The sequence below is a fragment of the Podarcis liolepis genome (genome assembly GCF_965112155.1).
Source record: "Podarcis liolepis genome assembly, chromosome: 1".
NCBI lineage: Eukaryota > Metazoa > Chordata > Lepidosauria > Squamata > Lacertidae > Podarcis > Podarcis liolepis.
The window spans coordinates 10543279-10563316 of NC_139554.1; the positions used below are offsets into that span (position 1 = coordinate 10543279).

General features: G+C 46.3%; 1 protein-coding gene across 4 annotated transcripts in view; it reads right to left on the reverse strand.

Annotated features, from left to right (window-relative positions):
- SGPP1 (sphingosine-1-phosphate phosphatase 1) overlaps positions 1-16487 on the reverse strand; it is a 31040-nt gene extending 14553 nt beyond the window's left edge. Inside the window, exons 1-2 of one of the 4 annotated variants that reach the window (XM_083519373.1) lie at positions 16193-16487; positions 2174-2956 (exon numbers count right to left, since the gene is read on the reverse strand). In XM_083519373.1, the coding sequence (XP_083375499.1) occupies positions 2174-2887 (714 nt within the window). In that variant the 5' untranslated portion in view covers positions 2888-2956; positions 16193-16487. Of the gene's footprint in view, positions 1-2173; positions 2962-3479; positions 3756-16192 lie in introns of those variants that run through there. The other 3 variants (XM_083519371.1, XM_083519370.1, XM_083519372.1) reach the window with 3 other exon arrangements.
- Between the last annotated feature and the right edge of the window lie 3551 nt (positions 16488-20038).

The following is a 20038-nucleotide window of genomic DNA, read 5'->3' on the forward strand; positions in this document are numbered from 1 at the left end:
GACCCAAATCCTTTATTCACTTTAACGGAACATACATTTTAGTTTTGCTGGTCCATATTTGCCAGATGGGAGACCTCCTGGGAACAATGTGTGTGTCACCTTGGGTTTCATGATGGAAAGAATGCTATATAAATGTAAACAACCAAGTAACTAAATAAATTTAAAATTTAAAATGCATTATGTGGCATCAAAGTACAGGATCTTCTATTCCAATTGCCATAATCCTTCCTTATTCTGGATATTTCTCAGACTGTTTTCACGCGTACTGTGCAAGATAACCCTACTATAGCTGGGTAGAAAACCCAGTTACTCAAAATAGTATACAACTAGTGGGCAACACAGGTGGAAGAAGGGGCAAGGTTTGAGGGTTTTTTACACTAACCAATATTATAGGAGTTGCACATCTGTGAAAGAAATAGCCTCCACAGAACAGGTCTTCACAATAGGTTTGCATGTTTTCAGTCATCACTCACTGAGCTTCTTATTGTCTTAGATAACAACAGGATATGACCAGCACAGATAGGGGTGCTAGGGTTTTTTTTAAGGAAGCATATATATATATAAGGAAATTTATATATTTTTTAACAGTACCAGAATACACCAGATAGAAAACCTTGGGAAAATTAACTAACATGAGTGCAACGGGCTTAAGGAACATCGTGATGGTTGAAAAGAAGAACTTTGTCCAGAAATGTGACACAATTAGTAGCAAGAAAATGGCATAATCTCTATTCCAAGATGTTCTCCAGCTGGTACATCCCAGGCTTGGCCAACTCCAGCAGATGGTTACCAATAATTTACTTTATGGACCCATAGCATGAAAGGCAACATAAAAATGAAGCGCAAATTTTGTAGTGCACAGTGGTACCTCGGGTTACAGACGCTTCAGGTTACAGACTCCACTAACCTAGAAATAGTACCTCAGATTAAGAACTTTGCTTCAGGATGAGAACAGAAATCACGCAGCAGCGGCGCAACAGCAGCGGGAGGCCCCATTAGCTAAAGTGGTGCTTCAGGTTAAGAACAGCTTTAGGTTAAGAACGGACCTCCAGAACAAATTAAGTTCTTAACCCGAGGTACCACTGTATTCTGAAGGAGGCAGAAACTCAAAAGCTTCAAAACCTAAAGGAAATCAGCTGATGCAAAAGCATGTATGCATCCGGAAACACAATCATACCTGCAACAGATGCTTATCCATGCACCAGTGAACTGCCAAAATCAATCTTTTGACACAGATACATATGTGAATTTTCTCATCCAGGGCCACTAGCTGTTTCATGTGACTGGTTAGTGGTGACTGGAGTGACACCATAGCCAAAGTTTGCAAACTACTTGCAGTGCACTCATGTAGCGGTTTACTTGGAAGCAGGATACAACCCCATGCACACTCACCTAGAAGCCCCACTGGATGCGAGATTTTACATCCAAAAAATAGGATAGCATTGTTAAATTTGCACTCTCCATTTTGTAGTTTCAAATCAGGGCTTCTTTAAGCTAGGAATTTAACTGGAATTCAAGGCAGTTTATTTCCAAGTAATTTTGCAAAGGGCTGCAGCCTTCATCTACAATTAAAATCAGAAGTTACTGCATGTCAGTCTAGCAATGTAGTTCGAAACTAGAGATATTTAGAGGAAGTAGGAGGAACACTGGGGTGTTTTATTAGTCTACGCAAGTCTGTAAATGGCTATAAGATTCTAATACAGATAGGCCTTGTGGAAAGTATATTTACTTTGCCAACTGAAGAAATCGAAAATGACTTCAAACACACATTTCTATTTTCAAATCCTTCTGTGGCCTATATAAAGTCACCTGATTTCCAGCCTAACTCCCACAGAGTAAAAGCATGCGTAGTGCCAGAAGATACAATAACTCACAGTTAACAAAATGAAACTTTAACAAGAGATCCTGCTGTTTGTAACTCAGCAGGGCATACTGTCCCCATTAAAAAAAACCTACCAAGTTTGTCAGCGTTCTAATCCTGCAAGTACTATATAAAGATCAAGCCTCCCAACTATCTATACACCTACTGGATAATTTTTTTAAAGCAATGCTTTTGTTTTAACACTTACTGAATAAAATGATTTTTTAAAAGAGTACTATTTGTATTTCCACCGATAAGACAGCCACCTTGACTGAACACCTTAAACACGGGGGGGGGGGGGGGCTCTCTTACCTGCCACCGTCCATAGCTGAACAACAGTAATGCCACTGGGATGGCAGTGCCCGACATGGCATGCGTAGAGGGCATGCTGTACTCAGAGTTGTAGAAAACCTCCAGCTTGACCACGGGTGGGGACGCAGGTCTGGGCCAACGGATAAGGTCCTTGGTACACTGGCCCAGGTACATGACCCAGACCCAAACGATGATGAGCCTCCTGCCCAGCCAAGCATCCAGGTTCCAGATGCAGAAGGGGAAAAAGAGGATGTAGAAGAGCTCGTTGCCCAGCTCCGTGCCCAGGCAGAACAGGTAATAGAGGAAGGGGCTGCGGATGGTGAAATCCTGGCATATCATTTCCCCAGTCAGAGAGTTGCGACGAGGTTGCTTTTTGGGAACCCCGAGCCCAGGCTTCTCCTCTTTCTTCGGGGGCTTGATCTGGGCTTCCACCCCGCCGCAGGCTCCCCCGGAGAGCACCCCGTTCGAGTGCCACACGTCACCCTTCTCGCCCACGCTGCAGGGGCCTTGGAAGCGGCACCTCCCGTCGCTCGCGCCATCCGGCTGGGTGGCCGGGCAGTTGCCGTTGGCCACCGGGGCCCCGGGCTCCAGGGGCCGGGGGAGAGAAAGGGCAGCCCCCCACTCTGGGGGCGCTTGCACGCCGCACAGCCTCTGGAAAGCGGCGACCTTCTCCGAATCCTGCAGGCAGACGGCCAGGCGGCGCAAGGAGGACATCCTGAAGGGCTCCGGCCAGGAGGAGGAGGCAGCTGTCGGCTTAGGAAGGCGAGTCCAAAATCAGGGGTGCTGCACTGGAGGGGGGGAGAGATTCGGAAGAGCATCAAGAGAGGTTTCATACATACATCATGCATATATACAAGCACCTATTTTAAAAAACAGATAACCCTTTGGGGGGGGTCCAGGGAAGAAGTCAGGAGCCCATCCCCTGGGGGTGGAGGAGAGGAGAAAGTGGGGGGGGGCTTGGGCTTATGGGGGGTTCCTGCTCCAAAGGACTTTGACTGCCCCCTCCCCCCAAAGCCATAGAAACTGGGGGGGGCGAGAAAGAGGGAGATTAGTGGGGTTTTGGCTGCACGAGGAAAGTGGGGTTGGGGGAGGGCAGGGCAGGCGATGGGGCTGAGGTTGTGGGGTGGGGGGAGGCCCTGACTTTGGGATCGGGGGTTACCTCAGGCGCTGGGAAAACGCCTCGGTGGGGGGGTAGGGGGGGGGAGAGGCGACGGGCGGGTGGGGGGGAGAAGAAATGTGGGGTGGGGGCGCGGTCCTGACGGGGAGGGCGTCGAGGGGAGGGGGCGCTCGGCCAGGGCTGCTCTACCCGTCATTCCGTCCCAGCGTCGCGTCAGTCCGTTGCTCCGTCCGCCGGTCCTCTCCGCTCTCCCTCCCTCGGCTCCAGCGCCCAAGTCCCGCCTGCCGCCCGAGGAGGCGCCGCCACTCAGACGGAGCGCGCACGCGCAGTGGCCTCGTTCCCCTCCCACCCCTCCCGCCGGAGAGGCGGTTGGAGCCGCTGGAACGTGGGCGCGAGGGAAGAGAGAGAAGGAGAAAGGAGCCGCCGAGGATGGGAGGGAGGGAGGGGAGAGATCGGGAGCGCGCGGCGGCGGCGGCGGCGCGCCTGCCGCGCATGCGCAGAAGGACAGAAGCCCTTCGCTAGCTCCTTACCCTTCTCCCCTCCCACCACATTGATTGATTGATTGATTGATTGATTGATTGATTGATTGATTAAAGCAGGGCTAAAGGAGATTTAAAAATAAATAAATCAAATAGAATTTAAAGTGTTTTTTTAAAAAAAATGGGGGGGGGGAATAGGTAAATAGCTGTTTCCTATACTGTAAGCTACAGTTAGAACTGGATATGGAACAACCGATTGGCTCAAAATTGGGAAAGGAGTACCACGAGGCTGTATATTGTCTCCCTGCTTATTTAACTTATATGCAGAATTCATCATGCGAAAGGCTGGGCTGGATGAATCCCAAACCGGAATTAAGATTGCTGGAAGAAATATCAACAATCTCAGATATGCAGATGACACAACCTTGATGGCAGAAAGTGAGGAGAAATTAAAGAACCTTTTAATGAGGGTGAAAGAGGAGATTGCAAAATATGGTCTGAAGCTCAACATCTTTAGAGTCCCATGGACTGCAAGAAGATCAAACCTATCCATTCTTAAGGAAATCAGCCCTGAGTGCTCACTTGGAAGGACAGATCCTGAAGCCGAGGCTCCAATACTTTGGCCACCTCATGAGAAGAGAAGACTCCCTGGAAAAGACCCTGATGTTGGGAAAGATGGAGGGCACAAGGAGAAGGGGACGACAGAGGACGAGATGGTTGGACAGTGTTCTCAAAGCTACCAGCATGAGTTTGACTAAACTGCGGGAGGCAGTGGAAGACAGGAGTGCCTGGTGTGCTCTGGTCCAGGGGGTCACGAAGAGTCAGACACAGGTCCTAGAATGAATCATGGAATCTTAGAGTTGGGAGGTTCCTCCAAGGGTCATCTAGTCCAATCCCCTGCCATGCAGGGAACTCAGCTAAAACATGCATGACAGATGGCCATCCAACCTCTGCTTGAAAACCAACAAGGAAGGAGAGTCCACCACCTCTGTTCCACAACAGCTCTTACTGTCATAAAGTTCTTCCTGATGCTTAGTCAAAATCTCCTTGCAAGAAAGGAAATTCGGAAGCCATTGGTTTGAGTCCTACCCTCAAAACAAGCTTGTTCCCTCCTCCACGTGATAGCGCTTCAGATATTTGAAGATAGCTATCATATCTCCTCTCAGTCTCCTCTTTTCCAGCCTAAACATACCCAGCTCCTTCAACTGTTCCTCATAAAGTTTGGTTTCCAGACCCTTCAGCATATTAGTTGCCCTTCTCTGCACACCTCCCAACTTGTGAAGCCCAGAACTGGACACATTATTACAAGTGTGGTCTAATTACGGCAAAATAGAGAGCTAATTACGGCAAAATAGAGAGCTAATTACCGCAAATTAGGGAGCTAATTATGGCAAAATAGGAATGCGGGTGCCACTGTGGTCTAAACCACAGAGCCTAGGGCTTGCCGATCAAAAGGTCAGCGGTTTGAATCCCTGTGATGGGGTGAGCTCCCGTTGTTCGGTCCCAGCTGCTGCCAACCTAGCAGTTCGAAAGCACGTCAAAGTGCAAGTAGATAAATAGGAACTGCTCTGGCAGGAAGGTAAACGGTGTTTCCGTGCGCTGCTCTGGTTCGCCAGAAGCGGCTTAGTCATGCTGGCCACATGACCCGGAAGCTGTCTGCTGACAAATGCCGGCTCCCTCGGCCTATAATGCGAGATGAGTGCCGCAACCCCAGAGTCGGTCACAACTGGACCTAACGGTCAGGGGTACCTTTACCTCGAGAACTACTATTACTTCCCTTGATCTGAACACTATACTTCTGTTGATGCAGCCTAGAATAGCGTTAGCTTTTTTTGCTGCTGCATCACACTGTGGACTCATGTTAAGCTTATGGTCCACCAAGACCCCTAGATCCTTTTTTTACATGTACGGCTAGTAAGCCAGGTGTCCCCCATCCTATATTTGTGCATCTGGTTCTTCCTTCCTAAGTGCAGAACTTTACATTTGTCCCTATTTAAATTCATTTTGTTAGGTTGCGCCTAGTTCTCCAATCTGTTAAGGTCCTCTTCAATCCTGTTTCTGCCTTCCACAAGTCAGGGACAGCAAAGAACGTGGCCCACAAGACCAGGAGAACAATAAAATAATTAAAAATAATGTAAGATTATAAAATCATGAAATCCCAAGCAAATGATGAACACAGAGTCAAATGAATTCTGTAAAAATGCTTGGCAGAACAAATATGTTTCTGACATTATTAATTATGATAATACTAGTGTAATTATAAATTAGCTTTGTGTGGCTTTTAATTATAAGCTGCTTTGAAGACCAATCGTGTGTGTGTGTGTGTTTAATGCACAAATAGTGTATATGAAAGGTTTTGAACACGGCGTAAGCTTTCTCTGCGTCAGTGTGAAAGGTGAACCTCCATTTCCTGAGACTGCCTGAGGACTTTGCCCAGCTGTTGTAAGACTCTGACTAGGATATAGTGTCTGCCTCCCTCCCAGCAGCCCGGCCTAGTCGTGGCTGAGGGCAAGGTACAGGAAATGTTAGCATCTCGGCATCTGTTGACACTCCAGAGTGGCTGGGGAAACCCAGTCAGGTGGGCAGGGTGCAAATAAAAAAAATATTCTTCTTCCTATTACTATTATTACTCAGTCTTGCATATTCGGTTTCTGCATATGGAAGAGGCAAACGTTTGGCATTGCTTCTTACCTAGGGACCTCCCCCCCCCCATTTTTCTTTTTTGGAAATCCGCAAATCATATACAGTGGTACCTCAGGTTAAGTACTTAATTCGTTCCGGAGGTCCGTACTTAACCTGAAACTGTTCTTAACCTGAAGCACCACTTTAGCTAATGGGGCCTACCGCTGCCGCCGCATGGCCGGAGCACGATTTCTGTTCTTATCCTGAAGCAAAGTTCTTAACCTGAAGCACTATTTCTGGGTTAGCGGAGTGTGTAGACTGAAGCATATGTAACCTGAAGTGTATGTAACCTGAGGTACCACTGTATCAGACAGCCTACAATTCAGTCAATTGGCAATTTTTTTCCACTTTGAAAATCAACAAATGCCCACCCAATCCCTTTTCTTTGCTTGGCCTATGCACACACATCAATGTTCGTTCCAGCTTCATTCCGCTCCCACAACTGGCGGTTGAAGCCAAAGTACGCATGACGTGAGCCTCGATCCATCTGGATCCTGTCTCTCCTGTCTGATGCCCTTTCCTTCAAATCAGCTTCCGCCCTCGGAAGCAGAGGTCAGCCTGAGCTGCCCCGATGACAGCTGCAGTGAATTGGAAGGAAACAAATCAGGTAATGGGCAACTGGCGAAGTTATCTCTGCCCCTTCCCTGGCATGTACAGAAGTTTAAGAAACTGGAAGGAGACATCACCTCGCTGTCTTTCGAGCCACTAATGTGTGCATAGCCTTAGTTCCATGCCTTTCGTGGCTCACTTTAGTTAAAAGTTACTTTGCTGGTTTGTTTGTTCAACCTATTTCTATAACGCCCTTCACCCAAAAAATGTTCAGCTTACGGCTTCGATCTGTGGAACTAATACTGTACCACCTAATTCACAGCTCTGAAAACAATCTTTTAGGACAGTGGAACTCCCTGCCTATTGACATTAAGCGGGTGCCTTTGTTGTGCTCTTTTCATCACCTGCTTAAAACATTTCTGTTTGGGCAAGAGATATCAATGTGTTTCATTACTACCTCATATTGTTAATTATTTTGAAATGCTGTTTTACTATTTTTATTTATAATTTTAATATCAATTGTAAACCACTTAGAGGTTTTGCAACAATCATGTGGTACATACATTGTGTTAAATAAAACCAATAACAAAAAATGCATATCAGAAAGGTGCTGCCTCGGTTGTCTTTTTGATGTCCAGTGAAGATCTTCCTTTTTTTCCAAGAAGACTTTGAAGTGGAGATATTTATTCTAGCCTGTTGCCTGTCATTGGATTTGACACTGTTTTCGCACACAAAAATCATCATCGCTTTTAATTTGTATACCGTCTTTCTATCTTACAATAGCCAAGGTGGTTTACAAGCTGAAGAAACAAGGAGTGTATAAAATCTAATGCAATACAAAAATGTGATAATACAACATAACTTTACTTATGTGTACATTTTGGGGAGGGGTGCGGGTGGCTCTGTGGTCTAAACCACAGAGCCTAGGGCTTGCCGAATGGAAGGTTGATGGTTCAAATCCCCGCAATGGGGTGAGCTCCTATTGTTCCGTTCCAGCTCCTGCCCACCTAGCAGTTCGAAAGCACACCAGTGCAAGTAGATAAATAGGTACCGCTCGGGCGGGAAGGTAAACGGCATTTCCGTGCACTGCTCTGGTTTTCCAGAAGCGGCTTAGTCATGCTGCCCACATGACCCGGAAGCTGTCTGCGGACAAACGCCGGCTCCCTCGGCCTATAGAGCGAGATGAGCGCTGCAACCCCAGAGTTATCTGCAACTGGACCCAATGGTCAGGGGTACCTTTACATGTGTTTTTAATTGTCGCAATTGTTTTACTATATGAAATAGCGCAACTCTTCTTGCTGTTGGCTTTTTTAAATTGTGCGATCACTTCAAGACATTTGTGGGAAGCAATTCATGTAAGAAAATAAGCAGGCACTCACAGAAATGAATTCTTGTCTGTAGATTATGGGCTCTTGCAGACACTGATGCAACTATAATGTCATGCTTTGGCTGGAGACAGAGGAGGAGTGGGAGGCACCAGTTGGGAAACCCCCATGGGAAGACAGCTCGGAGCCCAGGGAGTGGTGGTTGGACACCATGCATGGTCAGAGGGAGGAGAGGGAGCAGACAGGGAAGTGTTGGTGTTGGAAGATGAAGTGGTAACAGGGTTTAGTGAGCAGGAAGAGGTTGTGGCAGAGAGTGGTCCAGAATCAGAGACAGAAGCAGAGGCTGGAGAGGAGGGGGACCAAGAGGCCAAGATGAATCAGGGTGGTCAAGAAGGCAAGAGGTCTCCCCCTCCTGCTGCAACTAGCTCCCCTCCTCCCTGGTTGCCCAGACCCAAAGAGGTATGAAGAGGGCGAAGCAAAGACAGGCAAGGCGACAGAGTCTCAGATTGCTTGGGAATGTACAGGGGGTGGGAGGAGACTTAGAGAGCTGTGGGAAGCCAGGGACCTTCAGTCCTTGCAACTACCTCATTGGGGTTAGACCTGCTGGAAAGAGTTGCTGTGCTCACTAGGCCTGAACTATTTAGTTTCTTTGAACACAAAGTTAACTTCACTGGCACCTTGTGAGTTATGGCTGACTTGCTCCCAACATCTGCCCTGACATATATGCTGGTTAGTGGAACAGTGCATTTGCTCAATGCACTGCAGAATCCTATGCTTGCTTCCTTGGAATAAGTCTCATTTATTTAAACACGCTTTGCTCACAAGTCCAGGAGGTGAATGACTGCAGCATTAACGCTAGGGAAATTTAATGCCCTTGTAGTAGAAACAGAAGCTTGGATTACAAGTGCTTGGATATCCCCACATTGCAAGCTCTTTGAAGAATGCTGTCTGGGTTCCACACAAGCCTGGTATCTTGTGTGCGTTCCTAGCCCAAAGTCAACGTCCTTTGGAAAAGCCCTTAGTTAAGAGGATTAAAGGTGCAAACTTGCTTGTATTGACTTGGGAGTAAGCCCCACTGGGCACAGTGGGGCTTACTTCCAGGTAAATACGCACAGGATCAAGTTGTAACATGAACTTTGCTGAAACAATACTGCAGCCTGCAATAAGATCAGGACTCTGTCTTAAGAAGGCTGTCAAAATATAGAAAGAAGGTCCTTTTGTTGGGTAATCTGAGACAGCTACTCCAGGCAGCAGAAGTTGAGTGCTGAGTAGGACATAGACAGGTATCACCCTATGAGGTCGCCCTCCTCTGCACACTTTCCAGTTTATCAATATCCTTCGTAAATTGTGGTGCCCAGAATTGGATACAGTATTCCAAGTGTGGTCTGGCTAAGGCAGAATAGAGAGCTGCTATTACTTCCCTTAAAAGGGACGCGGGTGGCCCTGTGGGTTAAACCACAGAGTCTAGGACTTGCCGATCAGAAGGTCGGCGGTTCGAATCCCTGCGACAGGGTGAGCTTCCGTTGCTCGGTCCCTGCTCCTGCCAACCTAGCAGTTCAAAAGCATTACCAACTCACTACCAGGGGAACTAAAGGCTTGTACTAAAGACTCCATGGAAGAAGTTGGTTTTAAGAGGGGTTTTGAAGGGACTTAGGGAAGTGAGCAGATGTGGCTGGCACTGTGGTCTAAACCACAGACCCTAGGACTTGCCGATCAGAAGGTTGGCAGTTCGAATTCCCGCCACGGGGTGAGCGCCTGTTGCTCGGTCCCTGCTCCTGCCAACCTAGCAGTTTGAAAGCACGTCAAAGTGCAAGTAGATAAATAGGTACCACTCCGGCAGGAAGGTAAACGGCGTTTCTGTGCGCTGCTCTGGTTCGCCAGAAGCGGCTTAGTCATGCTGGCCACATGACCCAGAAGCTGTACGCCGGCTCCCTCGGCCAGTAAAGCGAGATGAGCACCGCAACCCCAGAGTCGGCCACGACTGGAGCTAATGATCAGGGGTCCCTTTACCTTTAACCATATCGTAAGACAGTAATACCAGTCTTCCTCTCAAATAATTCTTAAGTATAGGGTGAAAATAAAGGTAGAAAGGTTAACTTGGTTAACTTGATATTTGGCAGTCCACAACCAATCCCTTTGTTTAAATTTCCAAGTGATATTTGCATCCATTTCCTTTCTGGTTGTTATTGAATCAGGCCACACCGCCACAAATCCCTTTTACAATCTATAGTTACGATGCCGGCAGCGTTGCCTAATCAGAAGATGCATGCCTGGAAAGTGGCAATAAAACCAGGACCTCGTTAACACTACAAACGTAGAGCTAATTTAAGCCATTGCATTGTTGTTTAGTCGTGTCCAACTCTTCGTGACCCCATGGACCAGAGCACGCCAGGCACTCCTGTCTTCCACTGCCTCCCGCAGTTTGGTCAAACTCATGCTGGTAGCTTCGAGAACACTGTCCAACCATCTCGTCCTCCATCGTCGCCTTCTCCTTGTGCCCTCCATCTTTCCCAACATCAGGGTCTTTTCCAGGGAGTCTTCTCTTCTCATGAGGTGGCCAAAGTATTGGAGCCTCAGCTTCAGGATCTGTCCTTCCAGTCAGCACTCAGGGCTGATTTCCCTCAGAATGGATAGGTTTGATCTTCTTGCAGTCCATGGGACTCTCAAGAGTCTCCTCCAGCACCATAATTCAAAAGCATCAATTATTCAGCGATCAGCCTTCTTTATGGTCCAGCTCTCACTTCCATACATCACTACTGGGAAAAGCATAGCTTTAACTATACGGACCTTTGTTGGCAAGGTGATTTGTTGGCCATTGCATTAGGACTGATAATTTTGTGCAATGGGACGCTGGGCACTCTGCTGCAATTGCAAAACCACAGTTCCCAGGCTCCTTCCCCTACTTGGCCCTTAGGACCCCTAGCAGGCTAGCACCCTCACCATCCTCTCCAAGCCACCGCCCCTAAACACCCCTCCCCCCCCCACCCACCGTATTTTTCACTCTATAAGAAGCACCAGACCACAAGATGCACCTAGTTTTTGGAGGAGGAAAACAAGAAAAAAAATATATTCTGAATCTCAGAAGCCAGAACAGCAAGAGGGATCGCTGCACAGTGAAAGCAGCAATCCCTCTTGCTGTTCTGGCTTCTGGGATAGCTGCGCAGCCTGCATTCACTCTATAAGACGCACACACATTTCCCCTTACTTTTTAGGAGGGAAAAAGTGAGTCTTATAGAGCAAAAAATACGGTATCTTGCTCCCTCCTTGAATGTTTTTGCCTTGCTGGAATATGTCTTTGAACTCCAAGAACAGGCACATCCCATTCGGTTGTTTAATGTGGATAGCAAGCTTCCTTTGGTAGTAAGTTTCAATTTGAGAAGCGGCTTGTCTCCTTGGCAATCACGACACCTGTGGTCTCAATGGGTTTTGTGCATATGTTGCATCTCCCTATGCGCATGTTGCGACTTTAATGCACAAACATAACGCTCATCCATACTGTCATTTAATGCGCTCTCAAAAGATGATGTCAGGGTCCGGGTGGGTTCATACGGAAAGAGGTGGTCCTTGAGGTATTGCGTTCCTTGACCCAAAGGACCATGGACCTCAGCCTGAAAAATGTTCCCCACCTGCGCTATGCTTTGCTAAACACAAAGGTGGTAGCTGAGTGGAAAATAACATCAGAGAGTCATTTAATCCTCAACTCCAGCTTCAAACAGCCTGGGATCAATATGCCTCAAAGACCAGCTGCTTCTTGCTGCCCCCACCTTGCACACTGTCACTATGACCTTGTTCATTGTGCAGCGCATGCCCTTCGTTGCACACCGTCTGCAGATTTCTCCTCAAAGGTTGCGGAGTATTTTGCACCTGTTCTTCTTCTTCTCGACTTGCAGGTGTTTTTGTTTGTCAGTGCCTTGAATAACCACTTGCCCTACACTTTGCAGCTGTTGTTCCCCAAAATTGTGCATTAATTGCTCTTTGTGGGAACTGTGTGGAATGAGAGCACTTCCAGACAACCAGTGCTATTTTTCTAGAGAAAAGAGGTGTCGGAGCTCACTGTGAACACCTCCATTGTTTTCTAATGATGGCAATGGCGCCCACCTGAGACGTGCCGGAGCTGAGTTTCTGCAAGTTCCTGCTGGGAAAATGGCCTGCAGACAACCTATTGACCATTCATCCTGATTTGCCGCAGTATAATGCAGTGCATGTACAGAATGGGAGGCAAGAAGAGGAGGGAGGGGCAAATTTTGGACTCACACTGAGTGCCACTGAAAGACCAAACTTCACCTTTGGTTGCTACATAATGAAAGCGGCGGCGGCGGGGGGGGGGCAGTATTTTATGTATACATGCATGTATTTATAAGGTGCCATCAATAGGTTCTTAAATGGTCCCTGCCCCAAAGGGTTTACAGTCATAATTTTGACACAGAGAAACTACAGAGGAAGGGGAGAGGTGCAGGGATAAGCAAGGAGAATATGGGCTACTGTGTGAGATGCAATAATAATAACAGATGCCAACAAAGCAGGGTTTTGTGTCTGTGTGTGGGTTTAAAAAAAAAAAGTAGAAAATTAGTAAGTAGAAAAAATAAAATGAATTTCAAAGTTTTCTTAAGCAGGAAAAAATACTACAATAAAGGAAAAAATAATGCAAAAGTTATATGTATAAACATGAATGGCAAATCCTGTACTTCTCAAACAATCTCGGGTTCCTCCACGTAGACATTCTCTGTTGGAGTATTTCTCTTCCAAAAAGGTATCCACTGTGCCAAAAGTATTATTTATTGTATTTGTTTTTAATACTGCCCTTTGATCAAGGAAAAAATCCTTAAATAAGAGACACGGGGGAATGATTAATGGACTTCAATGTCTGTACACTAATGCGCAAAGCATGGGAAATAAGCAAGATGAGCTTGAGCTCTTGGTACAGCAAACTAAATATGACATAATAGGCATCACTGAAACCTGGTGGGATAAGTCCCACGATTGGAATGTAATAATGGGGGGATACAATCTATTTCAGAGAAACAGACCAGACAAGAAAGGAGGAGGAGTGGCGTTATATGTCAGGGATGTGTATACCTGTGAAGAGATCCAAGATTTAGAACCTCAAAGCCAAAGTGAGAGCATTTGGGTCAAAATTAAGGGAGAGAAGAATAACAGTGACCTCATTGTGGGAGTTTACTATAGATCCCCAAGCCAAACGGAGGACATAGATGATGCCTTCCTGGAACAGATGGCCAAGCATGCAAAAGGAAGGGAGATAGTAGTAATGGGGGACTTCAATTACCCGGATATTTGTTGGATGTCAAACTCAGCCAAGAGCATAAGGTCAAACAGATTCCTCACTGGCCTTGCAGACAACTTCATTGTCCAGAAAGTGGGAGAAGCAACAAGAGGAACAGCCATTTTAGATCTGGTCCTAACCAATGTTGATGACCTGGTTAGTGGGGTAGAAGTGGAAGGATCATTAGGCGCGAGTGATCATGCTCTTCTGAAGTTTACTATACAGCGGAAAGGAGCAGCCAAGCATACTAGGACTCAATTTCTTGACTTTAAGAAAGCCGACTTCATAAAACTTAGGGAAGTGCTGGGTGAGTTCCCATGGACAGTAATACTAAAAGGAAAGGGAGTTCATGATGGCTGGGAGTTTGTTAAGAGGGAGATAGTAAAAGCACAACGTCAGGCAATACCAATGAGACGGAAACATGGAAGGTGCTTAAAGAAGCCAGGGTGGCTATCTAAAGAACTTTTAACTGAGTTAAGATTTAAAAAGGATGTGTACAAAAAATGGAAAAGGGGGGAAACCACCAAAGAGGAATTCAAACAAATAGCCAGCACGTGTAGACACAAAGTCAGAAAAGCTAAAGCACAGAATGAACTCAGGCTTGCTAGAGAGGTTAAAAGCAACAAAAAAAGGCTTTTATGGGTATGTTCGTAGCAAAAGGAAGAACAAAGAAACAGTGGGGTCACTCAGAGGAGAAGATGGTGAAATGCAAACAGGGGACACAGAAAGGGCTGAACTCCTCAATGCCTTCTTTGCCTCAGTCTTCTCCGATAAAGAAAACAATGCCCGACCTGAAGAATTTGGAGCAAATGATTCAGGAAAGGAAACACAGCCCAGAATAACTAAGGAGATAGTACAAGAATACTTGGCTAGTTTAGATGTATTCAAGTCTCCAGGGCCAGATGAACTGCATCCAAGAGTATTAAAAGAACTGGCAGATGTGATCTCAGAACCACTGGCAGTCATCTTTGAGAATTCCTGGAGAACAGGCGAAGTCCCGGCAGACTGGAGGAGGGCAAATGTTGTCCCTATTTTCAAAAAGGGGAAAAGAGAGGACCCAAATAATTACCGCCCAGTCAGTCTGACATCAATACCAGGGAAGATTCTGGAGCAGATCATTAAGCAAACAGTCTGTGAGCACCTAGAAAGGAATGCTGTGATCACCAATAGTCAGCATGGATTTCTGAAAAATAAGTCATGTCAGACTAACCTGATCTCGTTTTTTGACAAAATTACAAGCCTGGTAGATGAAGGGAACGCAGTGGATGTAGCCTACCTTGATTTCAGCAAGGCATTTGACAAGGTGCCCCATGATATTCTTGTAAAGAAGCTGGTAAAATGCGGTCTTGACTATGCTACCACTCAGTGGATTTGTAACTGGCTGACTGACCGAACCCAAAGGGTGCTCATCAATGGTTCCTTTTCATCCTGGAGAAGAGTGACTAGTGGGGTACCACAGGGTTCTGTCTTGGGCCCGGTCTTATTCAACATCTTTATCAACGACTTGGATGATGGACTCAAGGGCACCCTGGTCAAATTTGCAGATGACACCAAACTGGGAGGGGTGGCTAACACCCCAGAGGACAGGATCACACTTCAAAACGACCTTGACAGATTAGAGAACTGGGCCAAAACAAACAAGATGAATTTTAACAGGGAGAAATGTAAAGTATTGCACTTGGGCAAAAAAAATGAGAGGCACAAATACAAGATGGGTGACACCTGGCTTGAGAGCAGTACATGTGAAAAGGATCTAGGAGTCTTGGTTGACCACAAACTTGACATGAGCCAACAGTGTGACGCGGCAGCTAAAAAAGCCAATGCAATTCTGGGCTGCATCAATAGGAGTATAGCATCTAGATCAAGGGAAATAATAGTGCCACTGTATTCTGCTCTGGTCAGACCTCACCTGGAGTACTGTGTCCAGTTCTGGGCACCACAATTCAAGAAGGACACTGACAAACTGGAACGTGTCCAGAGGAGGGCAACCAAAATGGTCAAAGGCCTGGAAACGATGCCTTATGAGGAACGGCTAAGGGAGCTGGGCATGTTTAGCCTGGAGAGGAGGAGGTTAAGGGGTGATATGATAGCCATGTTCAAATATATAAAAGGATGTCACATAGAGGAGGGAGAAAGGTTGTTTTCTGCTGCTCCAGAGAAGCGGACACGGAGCAATGGATCCAAACTACAAGAAAGAAGATTCCACCTAAACATTAGGAAGAACTTCCTGACAGTAAGAGCTGTTTGACAGTGGAATTTGCTGCCAAGGAGTGTGGTGGAGTCTCCTGCTTTGGAGGTCTTTAAGCAGAGGCTTGACAACCATATGTCAGGAGTGCTCTGATGGTGTTTCCTGCTTGGCAGGGGGTTGGACTCGATGGCCCTTGTGGTCTCTTCCAACTCTATGATTCTATGATCATATTTCCTGGGTTGTTTACAAGATAACTGAAACAATTAAAAGGAACAAGAAAGAAAGAAAGAAAGAAAGAAAGAAAGAAAGAAAGAAAGAAAGAAAGAAAGAAAGAAAGAAAGAGCGAGCTAAATGCCAAAAAATTATAAGAGCGGCATAAAGAAAATAACTCCTCTCACCTTCCCAAAGATGCGTGATATGGCTTAATTTATAGATAAGCATCAGATTCCATTTCTCACGCTTCCAGACCTCAGAGAAGATTTTGTTTTTTCGTTTTCTAGCTGGTGAAAGTCAGAGTTGCCTCTTAAACGCCACTCTTCTGCTATGTGCTATGTGCATAGATACAATCGGGAGCTTTGATATCTAGATGAAATGCAAAACCGTTTCATGGCGAAGGCTCAAAGCCAAGCTCCCCCAGTCCAGGGCGTGTCTACATCTGAAGGCGAGGAGAACAGAGCTTACTGGAAATGTTTTGTTCACAGGAGTTTGGGGGATCACGTGATCCGCAAAGTCACTTTGCAACTTGAAGCTCACTTCTGCTATGAAGCTTGGAAAAGAGCTGATAAGACTCTTCCAGCCACCCACACAGCTACACCAGTCCCATCCTTTTCTTCATCGGGTGTCAAGCATATTCCAAAGGCACCCTTAAGTGTGTGCAACAACCATATAGTGGTAGGGAAAGAAAAACACTCTGTACATGCTCAGAGGTGTTTGCTTATTTCTTCACATATTCCAGGGGTGGGCCAAGCATTACAAAAGAAAGAAAAAATCTCAAGCTTCAGGTCCTAAATCAAATTCAGAATTGTAGGGTGCCCTTTACATTTCCCCTAACTAAGCTTTGAACACAATTTGTACCGGGACCATGAAACGGCAGCATAAGACATTTTTTTAATGTATGTTAGTATATTTTTTCAAAATATGTTAGTATATCCTCCTGGCTATTGCTTATCCCCTGTTTTCGGTGGGGATAAGTAATAAAAACAGAGGGCAGGAGATCTACTTTGGCGATCACTCGTAGCCAAGTAAGATTGTCTTCCATAAACACTGTTTTAACAATGAGTCAGTAAGTAACAGTGGAGGCCAATTCTGGATCCACATGTCCGTCCACAGTGGGGACCTTGGTTTCCAGTCGGGAGTTGATCACGGTGAGAGTTTGCCAAGCATGCCTTCCTCTTAGCACATTTCTCCCTTGCATCCCAAGTTCGAGTGTCTTCAAAGCCCATGACACCTTTGGTAAAGGCTGTTCTCCAATTGGAGCACTCGCAGACCAGTGTTTCCCAGTTGTCAGTGTTTATACTACATTTTTAAAGATTTGCTTAGAGACATCTCTTTTGTTGACCACCAGCATTACGTTTTCCATTTTTAAGTTTGGAATATAGTAGTTGCTTTGGAAGACGATCATCAGGCATCCGAACAACATGACCAGTCCAACGAAGTTGATGTTAAAGACTCAGTGCTTCAGTGGGACAAGGGTGTGGATTAAGGTGTGTAAGGAAGCCTAAAAGAGATCCGTTTTGTTGTTTTTTTCATGGTGGTGTTTTTTTAAATATCAAATGTCATGCTAGCAGCATCTCCACCCCCATCGTTCAGCTCGGATACTGAGGTCCAGCTCTGAGGGCCTTCAGGCGGTTCGCCTCTGCGAGAAGTGAGGTTACAGGGAACCAGACAGAGGGCCTTCTCTATAGCGGCACCTGCCCTGTGGAACACCCTCCCACCAGATGTCAAGGAAATAAACAATTGGCTGACTTTTAGAAGGCATCTGAAGGCAGCCCTGTTTAGGGAAGTTTTTAATGCTTGATCTTTTATCGTGTTTTTAATGTTCTGTTGGGAGCTGCCCAGAGTGGCTGGGGAAGCCCAGCCAGATGGGCGGGGTATAAATAATAAATTATTAGTAGTAGTAGTAGCAGTGGCGTAGCGTGGGGGGTGCAGGGGGGGGGCGGCCGCACCGGGCGCAACATCTGGGGGTTAGGGTTAGGGGGCGCAAATCCACGGGTTAGGGGGCGCAAATTACTTGCCTTGCCCCGGGTGCTGACAACCCACGCTACGCCACTGAGTAGTAGTAGTATTATAGCTCAGTTGGTAGAGCATGAGACTCTAAATCTCAGACTCATGAGTTCATATAGGTGAAAGAGTCCAGCATTGCAGGGGGTTGGATTAGTTGGCCCTCGTGTTCTCTTCCAACTCTGCAATATTACAAATTATTTCAGAAATTTCTCTCGCTTTTTCTCGTTGTGCCCCTGTTTCGCTCATGCCCTAAACACAAGCTGGTTGGGCAATTGAGCACGGATTGATTATAAATCAGGGTATGTGATTCTTACGCAAATACACATCCTCTTTTTTTCAGCGATGTATCCTCTTTCTTTCTGCAATTGGCGGATGAAAGGGAAGTGCTTCTGTGACTCTGGTGAAGGCGTCAGCGCGTCTGACTGTTAACCAGAAGTTTGGTGGCTTGAGCCCACCCAGGGACGGGATGCCTGCCTTGCGGTGGGGTTGGACTAGATGAGGCTCAGGATCCCTTTCAGCTCTAGGATGCCACTCTAGGATTGTGTGAGACCTGAGTTCAAATCCTGACTCAGCCTGGTGTGCCCTGCATGAAAAACCTCTCCCTTTTGATACGATACGATAATCTTTATTGTCATTGTCCCATACAGAACAACGAAATTGAAAAAAATCTACATCAGACATTCAAAAACCAACAAGCCTGCTATCCCAGCTATCCCAGCCTGGTTAACTCCCTAAAAACTCTGATACCCCATAAATAAATACAATATACTCCCATAGAGACTAGCTTACACTGCGTTTAAAACCAAAATCACATTTGGATAAAAACTGTTTCTCAGGCAGCTAGTCCTGGTCTTTATAACCCTGTACCTTCTTCCAGAAGGCAGAAGCTGAAAGAGATCATTTCCGGGGTGCGCACTATCCTGCACTATCTCTGCAGCTTTCTTATGACACCTGGAAGCATAGATTTGATCCAAAGTGGGAAGCGCGCACCCAATTATTCTCTCCGCAGTCTTTATAACCCTGGACAGCCTTGTTTATTCCCTGACCGTGCAGCTCCCAAACCAAACACGGAGACCATAAGTTAATACACTCTCAACAGTACAATGGTAAAATGCCATCAACAGGTCCTTTGAGAGATTATTTTTCCAGAGGATTCTCAGAAAATATAACCTCTGCTGGGCTCTCTTCATCAGATCTTTGCTGTTTTCTCCCCAGGTTAGGTCATCTGCTGCCCTGCCCTGCAGGGTTGAGGATGAGGTGGGTCAATCCCTTGGAGGCCTCCCTGAGAGGAAGGGGGACAAGAGGCAAACGTGAGAAATATTTGCTCTTTCTCCATGCGCACGCATGGGTGCGCATGGGTGCGCATAGTTGCCATGGCGAACACCGTTCCCATAAACAGGCCCCCTAAGCGCTGCTCATATCACACCAGATCAATGAGGCATCACTAAGCGCCATTATCTCGCTGGTCTTCCAGGCCTCAATTTAAGCAGTTTTACTTAAATTAGCGGCACCCGCGAGGGTAGTTATTAGAACATTACAAAAAGAGAGGATTTATGGGTAGCAGGCGAGGCCGCAGCTGCAGCCGGGAGAGCCTTCTCCTGTTGCCTCTCATTCATGCTCTCGTCACTCCCTTCCTTTGAAGACGGCTTCGAGACTTGCTCCTGCTTTTGGCTGACAGCCGTGCTACAGGTCTTCCATTCAGGCCTCCAATTTACCGTATTTTTCGCTCTATACCACGCACCCAACCATAACACATACATAGTTTTTAGAGGAGGAAAATCCGTAGGCATGCCACCCGTAGGCATTCCCTCCATAACACGCACAGACATTTCCCCTTACTTTTTAGGAGGAAAAAAGTGAGTGTTATTTTGCAAAAAATACGGTATTTGCCAATTTTATTTGGTGTGGGGTTTTTCTTCAGAGGGGCCAGAAGATTTGCTTCCCTTTTGGTTCATTATTCCCGCACAAAAAGGTGGAGGAACACATAATAATTTGGATTGCGGGTATTCAAGGGTTTTGCC